A 15,256-nucleotide genomic window follows, 5' to 3' on the forward strand; every position below is an offset into this window, starting at 1 on the left:
AAGAAAGATATTGAAAAAATAATAAAAAGTGTTTTTTTTATTGTTTAGTCCAGATATAAAAAACAAATTTGTATAAAAACGAGTATCAAATATTGTAATTTAATAAGCTAAATAACCTTTTTTGATGTGTTAGAACACTAAAAAAGCAATTTAAAACAGTATATGTACTTGTCAAAAGGTGTAAGTAAAATAAACTATAGTTACCGAAAAATTCGCCGAAAAATGTTTATATTCTAAACTTGTCACACGGAAAAAGTCACGTGACTGAAGAGCCTATAATTACAAAAGTTTTTTGAAGTACAACTATCATGCAATGAGTTTTGTTTTACATGAAAAATTTGTTTGAAACATTGCTTGTATGTCGTTTGATGTACGTTTGTGTAACATAAATAAAATTAGGTTTGACGGTATTTGGTTTCAGTTTGTATTTCTATTTATTGCACTTTTTAGGTGGCTAAATAATGTCTGGTTTCAGTCGCACTTATAAAAGCGGTGCAGAAAATCGAAAAAAAGCTTCAGAAAAAAGTGAAAGAGAAGAAAATATATTAAAGAAGACCACCAAACTTGATACTTTTTTCACAAAGTCAATAATAGTGGACAATGCAGTTCCATTCGTAGAACCGTAGTCTCATTTAGAAGCAAACAACAACATAGATACTTTGTTACATACTAATGGTATGGTTGCTGTCCAGTAAATTAATAATCAAACCGACGAAGAACATCAGGACACATATCAAACCGATATAGGATATTGGAAACATGTTTCTCAAGATGTGCAAAGATACTTCATCAGGAATGAAAGTGCTGAAAGTCAAAACATAACCAATAATTTTAAAAAGTCAAAACAAGTTTATCATAATCCAAATCGGATTCGTTATGTTTGTCTGCATCATTCACACGGATACATTCTCTAACTAACGAAAAATCCAACAGTACCTGGCTTTGTTTTTCCCCCACAAATGGAAAGATATACTGTTTTATTCGCAAGCTTCTTTATCTGACCAACAGATTTATGTCATGGGTTTAATGATTAGAAGAACGCAAAACGCGCCATTGAAATGTATGAGACTAGTCTGTGCCACTTAGCAGCAACTCTAACTTACATAGAGCGATTGCAATTGGCTGGAATGGTTGATATCATTTATGAAGAAGGAACTTTTGGAGATCAGTTTTGGAGCGCGTGCTAGATGTTATTAAGTTTTTAATTGCAAGGGGTTCGCCGTTTCGAGGTCATGTAGAAAAGTTTGGTTCACACGAAAATGATAATTACATCGGCATTTTAGAGGTAATGGCAAAGTATGATCCTTTTTTAGCAATCTTACAGTCTTCTAACTGACTCAACACTTGATATATCACACGTTAACCAATTGTCTGTTACAGTTCGGTATGTAAATAAGACTGTGCTTATAGAAAAATTCCTAATATTTATAAATTTACAAACCCAAACTGGTCAAGAATTAGCAAGAATACTGCTGTCTTATTTAAATGATAATGGTCTAGATATCGATTACTGTCGTGGTCAGACCTATGAAAATGCCTCAAATATGTCTTGTCGATATAATGGTGTTCGAGCAAATTTTCAAACAGTGAATCCACTCGCTATATTTATACCGTGTTTTCCACATTCATTAAATTTAGTAGGAAGCAGTGCTGTTAATTGTTGTCCAGCTGCTGTGAAATATTTTGATTTTATTCAAAATGTATACATGTTTTTCAGTGCATCAACACATCGCTGGCATGTTCTTCTCTTGTCAATTTGAGTAAACACGTACGGGTACCAAAGCGACTTTCTCACACACGTTGGTCTAGTCATGCTAATGCAAAACGAGTACTTTCAAAGGGCTACAAGGACTTTTGTTCAGCTCTTAGTGCAATTTCAAAAGATAATGAACAGAAACTGATATTAGGCAGGAAGCTGTTGGTTTATTAAATCGGTTTAATATGCAAGAAACTGGAATTTTAACTGCGCTTTGGGATACAATTCTTCAGAGAATGTACAAAACTAGCAAGCTTCTGCAGAGTTCAACACTCGGATGTAAATACAGATGCAATTATGTTGCATTCCTTGAAAGATTAAATAGAATCAGTCCGCACAGAATTCAGCCTATTTGAGGAGCAAGGCATGATGTTAAGTAAAATAAAGATTTTTAAAGAAAATAGTAGCAGAAAGAAGAAAAGAAAAGTTCAGTTCGATGAAGGATTAGTACCTTCTGTAAAACATTTGGCGATATATCACAGGGTGTGGCAGTAAGAGAAACATTATCAGCAAAAATATCTTTTGGAAATTTTGCAATTACTGTGTCTGGGTTTTCAGAAACTTCTACATGATACCAATCACCTGGATCAAAATCAGATTCGATTAAAGAATCCTCACTTAGATCTGCATTTATAAGTTCAACCTTAAGTACATCATCTCCCAAACTTATAGGCTGTAAACAATTTTTCTGCCTGATACTTTCTTTTGCCTAGTTTATAGAAATGTTTTAGTATTTAATTTTAGAATTAGTGGAAAAGAGAATTAAGTAATAGGGGTTAAACCAGAGCTGAAGTAGTTAGCTAAAAGCATTAAATACCTTTATTCTATACTTAATGTTTTCTGAACCAATAACAAACTTTCTTTGACCTGCCTGAACTTCAACAAAATTTTAAGTCTTCAATCTTATCTTTATAGTTTTTTTATTTCAATCTCAAACTTGTTTTGTTTAGCCAAATCGCCACAATTTCCTCGTTTTACTTTTTTTTTTCAAGTCGGAATAAGACTAGTGCAAATTAAAAAGTTTTTTAACTAAAACTAAATTATTATAATAACTAAATTATAATCAAATCCAGCTTTAATCCAGGATCTCTTGATTTTAGACAAATTATAATCACAGCAACTCTCTGAGCATCTTAAAAAATTTCTTTTAAGGGGACAAGCAATTATATTTGATTTTGATGCAGATCGACATTGCTGGTCATATATTAAGTGTTGAAGAATATCCAAGCCTGATGGAACTGTATATTTGAATAAAAAGATTTTTAATTACACTGATAAACAAATAAAATTTTATTGGGCATATCTTGTTAACTAGGTGGTTTTTTAAAACAAATTAAATATGCTGATTTTAAATATGCAAACCATTTTTCACCATCACGTCAAGTTGTAAAGATATTTGGGTTCAAATCTTTAGTATTTAAGGTAAAGTCCCTAATATTGTCGAAAAAAAAGTTATTCAAAAGTATGTCAACCTGGGTCTCAAAAGAAGCGTATTTTCATATAGATTTTAGAAAAGATAAATATTTTTACTTAAAATTTATTGACAAAAAAAATTATGTTAAAAAATACTGAAGACTTTTAAAAAAAAATTTTAACGAAATGTTTCTCAGCAATAATACAAAAAGTACTTATTTTTATTACAAACAAATACCATTTTTAAAATCTCTATGAAAATACGCTTCTTTTGAGACCCAGGTTGACATACTTTTGAATAACTTTTTTTTCGACAATATTAGGGACTTTACCTTAAATACTAAAGGTTTGAACCCAAATATCTTTACAACTTGACGTGATGGTAAAAAATGGTTTGCATATTTGAAATCAGCATATTTAACTTGCTTTAAAAAACCACCTAGTTAACAAGATTTGCACAATAAAATTTTATTTGTTTATCAGTATATATATATATATATATATATATATATATATATATATATATATATATATATATATATATATATATATATATATATATATATATATATATACTGATTTACATATATATATATATATATATATATATATATATATATATATATATATATATATATATATATATATATATATATATATATATTAGGGTAGTTCTAAAAATAATATTTTTTGAAAATGTATGATGACACCCCCTAAATTTGTTCTATGTAATAAATTAATACTACATTTAAAAAAAAAATTTTATTTAAAAATTTTTTAAATGTAGTATTAATTTATTACATAGAACACATTTAGGGGGTGTCATATGTTTTCAAAAAATATTGTTTTTAGAACTACCCTAATATATATATATATATATATATATATATATATATATATATTTATATGGCACTCCCTAAATGTGTTCTATGTAATAAATTAATAAGCACACAGATATAGATATATATATATATATATATATATATATATATATATATATATATATATACACACACACACACAGTACTGGACAAAATTATAGCACAACCTTTTAAAATAAGCTTTTCATGTAAAATATTTGTATGCATTAATCATATTGTTGAGAGGTACTGTATTTTTGAAATTAGTTATTTAAAATGTGCACATAAAATTAAAAATTTTGTTTATTATTCATTGTAGAAATGAACAATTGTACAAATGTACACAAAAAATGTTGGTCAAATTTATAGCACACTCACATTCATTCTTAATTTTGAAAGTATGTATGATTAAGTATATTGATGCATTGTTGGGTATGATATTTTATTTATCTACTAGTGTCATAGTTGATTATTTAAAATAGCAAATCTTATAAATTTTCAAAGTTTTTTGCAGTAATTTTAAAAGTAAAACATAATTAATGCAATGGGTCGCAAAGCAGTAAGCTCTGAGCAGCGACAACTTGTGAAAAACTTACTTCAACAGCAATTTAATATTGCTGATATTGCTAAAGGTACTAAAATTTCCAGAAAATTTGCCTACAATTTTGCTGATAAAATTGAGTTTACCAATAAAAAAATTGAGCAGATCAAGGACGGCGTAGATGCGCTAATTCTACAGAAGACCGCTATATAGTGACACTTACTAAAAAAAATTGTACTGATTCAAGTTGAAAAATTGCTATGGAGTTAAATGCTGCAAAAGAAAAAAACATTAGTGCAAGAACAGTTCGTCGTTGTTTGTTAGAAAAAGGGTTGAAAAGTTACACACAGAAACGACATTGTTATCGAAATAAGGCTCAGAAAAAGAAGAGACTCACTTGGTGTAAAAACTATGTGTATTATTTAATATGTGTATTATTTGTAAGAATTTTTTAATGTTATTATAATGATTATTACAACAAATTTGGTTTCCTGTGTTATTATGAAATCAAGTTGCTTCATTTATCAGCATAAAAATCAATTTTTGTTTGTCAGGACAAAAATTTAGTCAAACTAATTTGGAGGAAAAAAATCAATGTAAGAGTTTTAATGAAAATTACATAAGAAATAGTAAGCACATGCTTGCCAATTGAATCAAAATTTTAAAGATTCTTATATATAATAACACTATGTTGGACCAACGTTAGAATTCGACGCTCGCCCAACACTGGATGTTAACATTGAGCCAATGTTAGCCCAACGGTTGGCTGCAACATCGTGCTGACTTTCAAATCCACGCTGTGGCGACGTCAGTTGCCGACCATCGGCCAACAAATTTTTCGACGTTGATCCAACTTTAATGTGCTATCTGGATACTTAGGTTTCAATAGTTCTGAACTTAAAAAACTTGCAAAATATTTTTCCAAAAATAAATAATTGAAATCAATTTTGAACTTACTCCAAACACACTTTTCAACAATTGACAGCTAACTGAGCAATAACCTAACTTTTTGACAGATAGGGTGGACTGACACAATTGCAACAGTTTCAAAACAATTATAGTTACATTAGTAATTAAAATGCACAAAAAAATTATTTAAAAACAATTTATTTGCTTGCAAAAATCACACACATATATATATATATATATATATATATATACACATATATTATATATATATATATATATATATATATATATATATATATATATATATATATATATATATATATATATATATATATATATATATATATACAAATAGATAAAAAAATTATATTTTAGTGCTCTTGTTCGTCGAGACGAAAAATGTTATAAAATATTTATTATTATTTTAAAATAACTATTATTACTATAACAACTATTGTTATCATAAAACTACAAATTTTCGAAGATATATATATATATAAATATATATATATATACATAAATAGATATATATATATATATATATATCTGTATATATATATATATATATATATATATATATATATATATATATATATATATATATATATATATATATTCCTTCAGTTAAACGGCCTTAAATAGTTATATTTTAGCGCTCTTGTTTGTAGAGACTTTAAAAATATTATAAAATATTTATTATAAATAATAATAAATTAACCATAAAAAAGTATTTAAAACAATAATAAATATTATTTTTTGTGATTAATAATAACTATTTTTATTATAAAACTTCAAATTTTCAAAGAGGGCAAAAAGTTAAAGGTTCAATTATTTTGAGCAATATATCTCTACTGTCCAGTGTTTATTATTTTTGATATAGAAATAAAAAAATAATAACTTTTTATTTTGGTTAACTAGCATCAAGAAATTAAAGTAAAACAAATAGGGATGGAATTTTACTTGGTTTCCAAATAAAACATTCTATAGCGTGTTTCGTTTTTTTAAATAAACATATATAACAAAAAATCCATTTTAGGATTCTGGGTAGTTTCTTTATGGGTATTTATTAGAGAAACAGCGTTCAGCCATTCCTGGCTCATGGTCGATCAAAAAAAAGTTTTTAGTCTACGCAGACTACTAAATGATTGTTTTGCTGTACAAGTTGACACTGGCTGTACAAGTTGACAAGGCAATGCTTCTCAATTCAATTTGTTCTTTAGCGCAGATAAAATCTAGACCTGATTCTTAGCTCTTAGCTTTGTCAATGAAAAGGTCCTGGTGAAGCTGCAGTCTTTGATAATTAGGAAAATCATCCTTGTAGAAGTTTTTTATGTCGTCAATACTGCATTCAGTGTAATTTGATCCAATCACAAACTCTTGAACTCTTTTTAAATGACAAGTGGTTTCAGTTGATTCAAATCTATCAGTGAGGCCAACTATAACTGCATCTAAACTGGTGAAGTATAACTGCTAGTAGATCTCATTTGGGTACTTTGGTTGGTAACAAGTATCCCTGAAGCCGACTTCAAATCTTGTAGGTACTTTCCTCTTCCTGGGCAGAGCTGGTTCGTCAAAATCCATTGTTTTAGCAGATTCAGTTGCTGCATCGAAAAGTGTTTTTAAACTTGACACAGTACGCAAAGATCTCAAAATTTATTTCAGGGTCTGAATGATGGATTCAGCCTTACTAAAGTTGAGTTGGCTTCCCTGAAGGTGAATGCTTGAATCTTCTAGGATGATAAAAATGATTCGAAATTCCATTTTAAAAAAGGTGTCAAAAACCTGAAAAGAAGACAAAAAGGCCATTGCTTCCACTCAGCCTTTGGTAAAATTAGAGTTAGTGGTAAGGTCTTCCAACCAAATCAGAAGTGATCTGTAATTACTGGTAATAGATACTAGAGATGGCTTGCGCATTATTTATTTGGTTGGCAAAAAGATCTAAATAATGTTCCATTTTGATGTCCATCTTCGCTTTCATTTTGGTCTTTTAGGCTTAAAAACCAAGCAAGTCTCTTTGGTGAGCCTCTGGTAAAAGTGATGAACTTTTGAATGAGTGACATGTTACTTTCTATATCAGGTATGAATTTTATTTCATCTTGTGCAACCAAGTTTAAATTGTGAGCTCTGCAATAAACATATTGGGCTCTGCTTTCTTGTTGAAGAACAAGTTTTTTCCAGCCAGCTATTTCAGAAGACATGGCAGCAGCTTCATTGTAGCATTGTTCCCAACAGTTCTCGAGCCTTAAGTTAAAATGGAGAAGGACATCTTTCATAATCAAAAACAGATCCTCGCTTTTAGTTGTGGTTGTCTCATAAAATCCACAAAAGTCCTTATTAATATGGAACTCGCCGTTCGCAGTAAGGAAGGATATCTGTTGGTTAGGCTAATAATACCTGGTTTTCCTGTGTTATCAGACTATTCATCCATCATGAATTCAAAGAAATCCCTTTTTAATATTGTGTTAATAATTCACAGTAGATGACTAATGAAATACCCTACAAAATTTTATTTGTGATATCTGGAGATATTCACTTGTACTTCTTTGGTCAATTCATCCATTTTTTCAAAACCGGTCCATCCATCAGTTCTAATAGTTGGAATAGATTTGAAGACGACTTTGTCTTGCCTCTGATGGCTAAGCTTTTACAGCCCTAAAAATCAGACTAGAAAAGATATGGTTGAGAGCTTTTCTTGCTTCCTTCACATTTTGTATATGTTGAGTAGAAAATTTACTGGAAACTGTAGAATCTGACTTGCTTGACAAAATCATTTCCTTATCGGCTCGGTAAAAATGCCTAGATTTACGACAGTGAAACTTCTAATGAGCTTTTTTCCGATTATTAAATCCATTAATAACAAATCCTAGAGCGGATTTTCTTTCTCTTGATTCAGTAGGCAGCGGAAGCTTCATATCAGGAGCTTTGACACACGAAGAACAAAAGGCTTTTACTTTAACAGCGTCATACTTAATCCACTTGTACTCGTATTCCCAGCAGGACAGATATTGACAAATGTTTTTTTCTGAATTTCTTCCATTTGAAACTTCTGCTGAATTAGATTTGGATGACGATGAATAGGGAATTCTGTAAAGAAAAATCTCTTATTTTAGGTTGCTATTAAAAATCTTTTATGAATTATTAATGAGGTTAAGTTGCATCTTTTTTGTTGATCCCCACTATTATTATCAACAAGATCTGAACTGTATGAATGTAACTTTAACATATCATCAAATAATGATGATACTTGTAAGGCAGATGAAATGGGCACATTAGCATTATGAGAATCATTCTTCTTAGTTCGAATGATAAACTTATCCACGCTGTAAGTTTTTCAAAAAAAGTTTTTAGTATTAGTTGTAAGTTTTTTTTTAGTTTCTTTAACTTTAATTATTTCTTAATTAATAGAAATTAATTAATCATTTTTAAAGAGTAATTGACAATAATCTGTAATTTAAATAAATAATAAAGTAAATAAAAAATAATAGTTGTAATTAATTTTTAAAATGCGACTGTTATAATTAAAAATAAAAGAACAAATATACAAGCATCGCTCAATATGTTTACACAAGTAAAAGTAAAAAGCAGCTAATTAAAAATTTAACAGCTCTTTTTATGGAAAAAACTTATTTAAAAATAAAAAAACAAATTAATATTTATTATAAGAATAGATAAAATTTCAAGGGAGGCAAACGAATTTTAAAGGGGGCAAGGACAACGAGTCTTAAGGGGGGCAACCTGCCCCCGTTGCACCCCATACATAAGTATTAGTACTTATATAGAAGAAAATCTAATTATTGATAGAAAAGTTAATTTTTTTATGTTTTAAATAATCAACATTGAATCTCTTTTCCAATTTCAATCTCAAACTTTTTTGTTGTTTATTATTTAATAATATCTTGAGTTAAAAACCTTTGTGTTTAGTTTACTTCAAAAAATTCATTTCGGCTTTTAACAGCGTTTGTTTATATATAACACATATGGGGTACATTCGACCTACCTAGCTGGGGAACATTCGACCGGTGCTTGAAAATGCCACGATAATTTTTTTCTCTTATCTTTTAGATGCCTCAAAAATATGTAACAAAAACAGATAGAAATAAAAGAAATGAAAATGTGGTAAAGGAAACAATTATTAGTATTTTCAAAGATTCACTGTCTGAAACACAAGTCTGCAACACAAGTCTGAAACACTGTCTAAAACACAAACACAAAAAGATTTCATGCCCAGATATGTTACAAATACAGCCCTAATAGGAGAACCAAGTGAAAGTCTAGGGGTAATAGGTAATACATCATTACAAAATAATTTACCACCCTTATCTTCCAATAAAACGGATTCCTCCTGCAACTACTAGAATAACTCTAGCAATTGAAAACTGATTCTAGAACATGTGTGGCCCTTGCCTTAAGCTTCTCAAAGACAAAAAAAAATAAAGAGGACACCAAGCCAACGATATATGCTGACACTCCTGAAAAGGAAAAGATTAAGAAACTTCATGAGAAAAAAAATTTTTTTTTATTTAACAATGTATTTCATCAATAAAGACTCATCAGAAATACATTTCTTCAAGGAGACGCCATCATAGTACAAAATATAAAAATATTTTCGTCACTGTATATTATAGTTATGTTTATAATTTATTTTTTTTTAGCTCGCTAAAGGTTGTTTTTTTTTGCATTTTAGTTTTTTTATATTATGTGCTTATTTATACTTTATCAAAATTGGTAGTAAGTTATTTTTGTAAAATATTTTGAATTCAAAAAAGGTTTAAATCATTTAAAATAATCAATAAAAATCACAAAGAAAAAGAAGTAAAAAAGGAATAAAAAATCATCTACTCAAAAAGAAAAAGATGAATTTGATTAAATATAATTTTTTATTTTACTTGATTTTGTTGTATCTTATTTAATTTAATTTTTTTAACTTATTATTTATTATTATGTGCTTATTTATTCTTTATAAAAATTGGTAGTAAGTTTTTTAAAATTATTACTTTATTAATTTATTATTTAATAAAATTTACCGACGACTTCGAAGGTCGGTATCAATCGACCCTCAAAATTGTTTTTCAAGATTAAGTTTTGCAGTGCCTTTAAAAAAAAATTGCGCATCGCTTGTATGAATTATGGAGAATTAATAAATAAAGATGGTCATAATCTAGATGATAATAATTATTAACGCAAACCAAGTTTGAAAATTGAAAAAATCAAACTAGATAGTAACAAACCTTCCCACTTGTCTAGGATTCATTTGGTAAAACAATCAACTTCTAGTGGAAATATGAAAAATCATTTATAGACAGAGTTGTCATTGATAAAATCTCATCAAAAAAAATAAATAAATAACAATATATTAAGAAATTAGTGGGTCTCAGTCAAAAGTCAAGTTTGATAATATTCGTGAAATTGCACTTTGGTTTTGTTGTCATTAAACCTTGTACAAAGAAGCTAAAGCTGCAGCAAATTTTGCAGATTTTTTGAAGGATGTTATAAAAGATATATTTAGGGAACAGTGTTGAAAATTATGTTTAATTAAATTGAGTGTCTTAATCTTTCTATATATATACATATATATATATATATATATATATATATATATATATATATATATATATATATATATATATATATATATATATATATATATATATATATATATATATATATATATTATATATATATATATATACCGATTATAGTCTTTTTGATTTTCAACTGATTAATGAGGTTTTTGTTTTCGACCGATTTGTTTTTCAACCTATTTTATAGATTTTCATTTTCAACCGATTTGAGATAAATTAATTTTAAACCTATTATTTGGTCTTTCTTTTTAACGATGCTTTTTTCACACTATAAATTAAAAAAAAAAAAATTAACAATCAATAAGTTTTCCAAGCATTTATTGAACCTTATACCTCCTGATTCTGAAGACAGCGCTTCAATCACTGCGCCAACGCTGATCAAATTTGACTCGTATTCAAATCAACAACAAAAAATACAAAGTACATACTGGAAAAGTGAAGTTGTAAAATTGAAAATACAGTAGGTTAAAAATTCAGTAGGTCAAAAATACAATAGGTCAATGATTTAGTAGGTTGGAAAAGCAGCAGCGTATGAGTTTTTTTTTGCCAACCAGAGACAAAAAAAAATCCTTAATAATTGACATTTGCTAGCTATACTTCAAAACTTGCCGACTATACTTCAAAACTTGCCAAATTAAATGCTAAATGTACAAATGTGCCAACTCAAATATAACATATATAACAGCTTTGGGGTGGAGGTGGGGGTGGTGAGGGGGTTGGGATAATCCCTACACTCCCTGTTTGGGATGGCCCTGAATAGAATGTTTCTACTTTTCAAACTATTTTCACGAATAAAAAAATAATTAAATATTCAAAATGTTTACGGTTTTAAATCTGATATTGTTATTGTAGCTAGATATATGTATTTTTTTAATTTCAAATTTCAATCGCAAATAAGAGAATTTTAGAAGACTACAATTCTTTTGTTCAAATAATTAAAAAAAAAATAGCTAAAAACAAATTGCGTATTTATAGAAATTGTTTAATCTTGATATCGCTTTAAATTAAATGAAAAAATAAAGCAATGGTATTGCATTTTTCAAATTCTATCCGAGATTTCTTGTCATACAATTTTTAGTAAGAAGCTTATATTATGTGTAAACAGCATAAAAGATATAAATAGAAACATTTGTATGGCTAACTTTTGTGAATCTTTTGAGTATATAAAGTAGATTTAACATACGAGTAACTTAACTGGATGTTTTTATTTAGTTTATTGGTAAATTTACTGCAATTTATTTTATCCGTTCAGTAAATCTAACTAAATCTAACTTTAAAATATTATTGGCTTCCACACAGAAATTTAAAGTAATTTAAATTCAAAAGTGCATTATGTTGAACAGTAATTTCCACGCAAGAGAGCAAGCGATCATACTTCTATTCAAAAAATTAATTTACAACCCCTAATAAAAAACTTAGACAAGAATATTACTTTTAAGAATGGCCGAAAGAAATGCTATATTAGACGCAAAAATTAAAAAAAAAAACAAAAAAAAACAAAAAGCAAAAAAAAAAATTTTAAGAAAAATCTAATTGTGAAGGTGTAAAAAGCAATACGCTTAACTACAGCCCTGTAATATAACAAACATACCTTTGTCATCTTTGTCATCGCAAGCTATCCAAATTTGGTTATACTTTTCTACATAACATAACTCACGTGGGTTATGTATAGAAGATAATGTTTTCAGTCCAAAAACCAATTGAAAAGTTGGAGACAGTAACACACTTAAAGCATCTTTAGCTTGAGGTCTTTTGGAAGGCTCTTGATGCCACAATAATATCATCAACTTTGTTAAATGAACCAATCCATAAAATGCATGAGGAATGTCATAAAATACTGGTCGAAATCCCATTTTGACATTCTGATTGACTTCATATCCTTCTGAAACATCGTGAAAAGGCCTTTTATATGCAATTAACTCATAAATAACAATTCCAAATGAGTATATATCAACACTAGAATTATATTCATCTAAAGATGATCGGTACAAAATCATTTCTGGAGCAGTGTAACCTTTGGTGCCATATAATGTTTTCATACCAGACGGACTCATGAAGTTTGCTGTACCAAAATCAGTTAACTTTATATTGATTTTTGCATTATGATTAAGCGAGAATAATAAAATATTATCTGATTTTATATCGCGATGAATAATATACTTTTTATGCATAAAAGCTATAGCACTTGCTATTTGCTGACAAATTCGAAACTTGACAATTCTAGGAATAACTTCGCGCTTTTTGTGAATGACAGATGATAAAGAACCACGACTAGCACGTTCCATCACAACACATAATTCTGGTTTCAGTGAGAAACCTAAAAATTGAATTATATACGGGTGATGACGCAACTTACTGAGCATTATAACTTCTTGTCGAATATTGTAAAACTGATTCAATGATGATAAGAGTACATCTGAGTTGACCATATTAAGTTCATAAAACTTTATTGCAGAATTAATTTTGTTTTTACATTTGCCACTGTACACTTTTCCATATTGTCCTTCTCCCAGTTTATATTTCTCATTTTGTTCGCATTGAAAATCGTTAGAAGTAAATTTCATTGTTTTTGGTAAATCTTGGAAAGTAAGATCTGGACAAAATTCCTCTATGTTTACTGTTCTTGGATTATGAAGTTGTTCACACATTACCTTACAAACATTTTCTTCTGAAGATTTATATATTTTTTCAAAAGCAGTACTTATATTAAAAGTGTAAGGTTGGTTTAAACCCAAACTTGTGCAAACAGGACATGCTAATGAAGAAACAACAGTACCTGAATACAAAAGACCCTCATACCACTCTTCCAAAAGTGTTCTAATATGATCAACAATATAGCCGAGAACACGATAGCCTAGAGGGGATTTAGATACACGTATTTCAATTGTTTCTTGATCTGGTTTTACTGTGCTATGTAACTGTTGTATGGAAAAATACAATTGTGGGTGGTTAAATATAATACCTTTGTTCCAGCAACTTAAATAGCCTTTGTCTAAAAGATATGCTAGTTCATTGCAATCATTAAAATATTCTTCATATTCTTCATCATTATTTGAAAGCTCCTTAATAAATTGAGCATTGACTTCATCATCTTCTTCCGATTGATTTTTTTCATGATCTTGTTTTGAAATAAATTCAGTTGTAGCATTCAAGGAATCTGTAAAGTCAATATTTTTTGAATCATTTTGATTTACTTCATTATCTGCATTAAAACTAAAAGTTAAATTATCTTTTTCTGCAACTCCGTCACTTGTATTTGCTTTAAATTTAAGGATAACACAATCTACAAGTTCTTGCAATACATTCAATACATCATTTTCGAGATGGTGCAAACTAGGTGTTGGACAATTTTCCAAGATAGGAAAATTAACTTTGTCATTCATTTTACTAAAATCACCATTAGATTTATAAAAGTCTTTGCAGCCTTGTTCAATATTAGTTTTACAAGTCATACTAGCTGTAAATAATTGATTACTCGCACCAACATAACTTAGTGGAGAGTTAACATATCCCTTATTAATGTGCACTTCCGAATGTGAATTACAATCTTTTAAGTCTTTTAGCGAGTCAGAGTTGCTCATACAATTTCTCTCTAAAGAGGATTTTTCAAAACAATTATTTATAAAAAAACAATTTGTTTTTGATTCTGAAGAAAATGTGTGATCTTGATCTAAAGATTGTGTGCCATTTGTATTTAAAAACTCTTCACATAAAACAGAATCACAGTTATTCTTTTGTACATTTTCTACTGAAAGAACTTTAGGCTTTAATTCGATTTTTGGATTAGATAACATTTCTTTAGTTATTAACAAAAAACGAGTAATAAATCGAGCCCAAAATCCATATGGCACACAATTAAAAAAATAGTAACGAGTAAGAAGACTGCTTGAGTCAAATGTATGTTTTGGAGAAATTATTGAAAGTTTTGATGGAACAAGAATTCTGTGATCATCAATTTCACAAGCAACCTGGAAACGCCATAGTAACCTTAAATATTTTCTTATTGTGTCCTGATTATCACTGCCCCAATCTCTTCCTAAAATCAACTTTAAAACAAAAAATTACTGTGGCAAACAACAACATTATAACTAATTATAAGAGAATAAAAATTAAGTAACATTTAAATAATAAATAAAATAACTAAATAACTAATAGCTAATAGGAAATATTCAAAAAACTATCATTTAATTCATAT

General features: G+C 28.4%; 1 protein-coding gene across 1 annotated transcript in view; it reads right to left on the bottom strand.

The window, feature by feature from the left end:
* Nucleotides 1-11,756: 11,756 nt before the first annotated feature.
* LOC136083024 (probable serine/threonine-protein kinase roco4) overlaps nucleotides 11,757-15,256 on the bottom strand; it is a 56,537-nt gene continuing 53,037 nt past the window's right edge. The window contains exon 9 of the mRNA XM_065802436.1: nucleotides 11,757-15,107. Coding sequence (XP_065658508.1) covers nucleotides 12,621-15,107 — 2,487 coding nt within the window. The 3' untranslated portion in view covers nucleotides 11,757-12,620. The remainder of the gene's footprint in view (nucleotides 15,108-15,256) is intronic.

This window comes from Hydra vulgaris, chromosome 08, assembly GCF_038396675.1.
Source record: "Hydra vulgaris chromosome 08, alternate assembly HydraT2T_AEP".
Taxonomy (NCBI): domain Eukaryota; kingdom Metazoa; phylum Cnidaria; class Hydrozoa; order Anthoathecata; family Hydridae; genus Hydra; species Hydra vulgaris.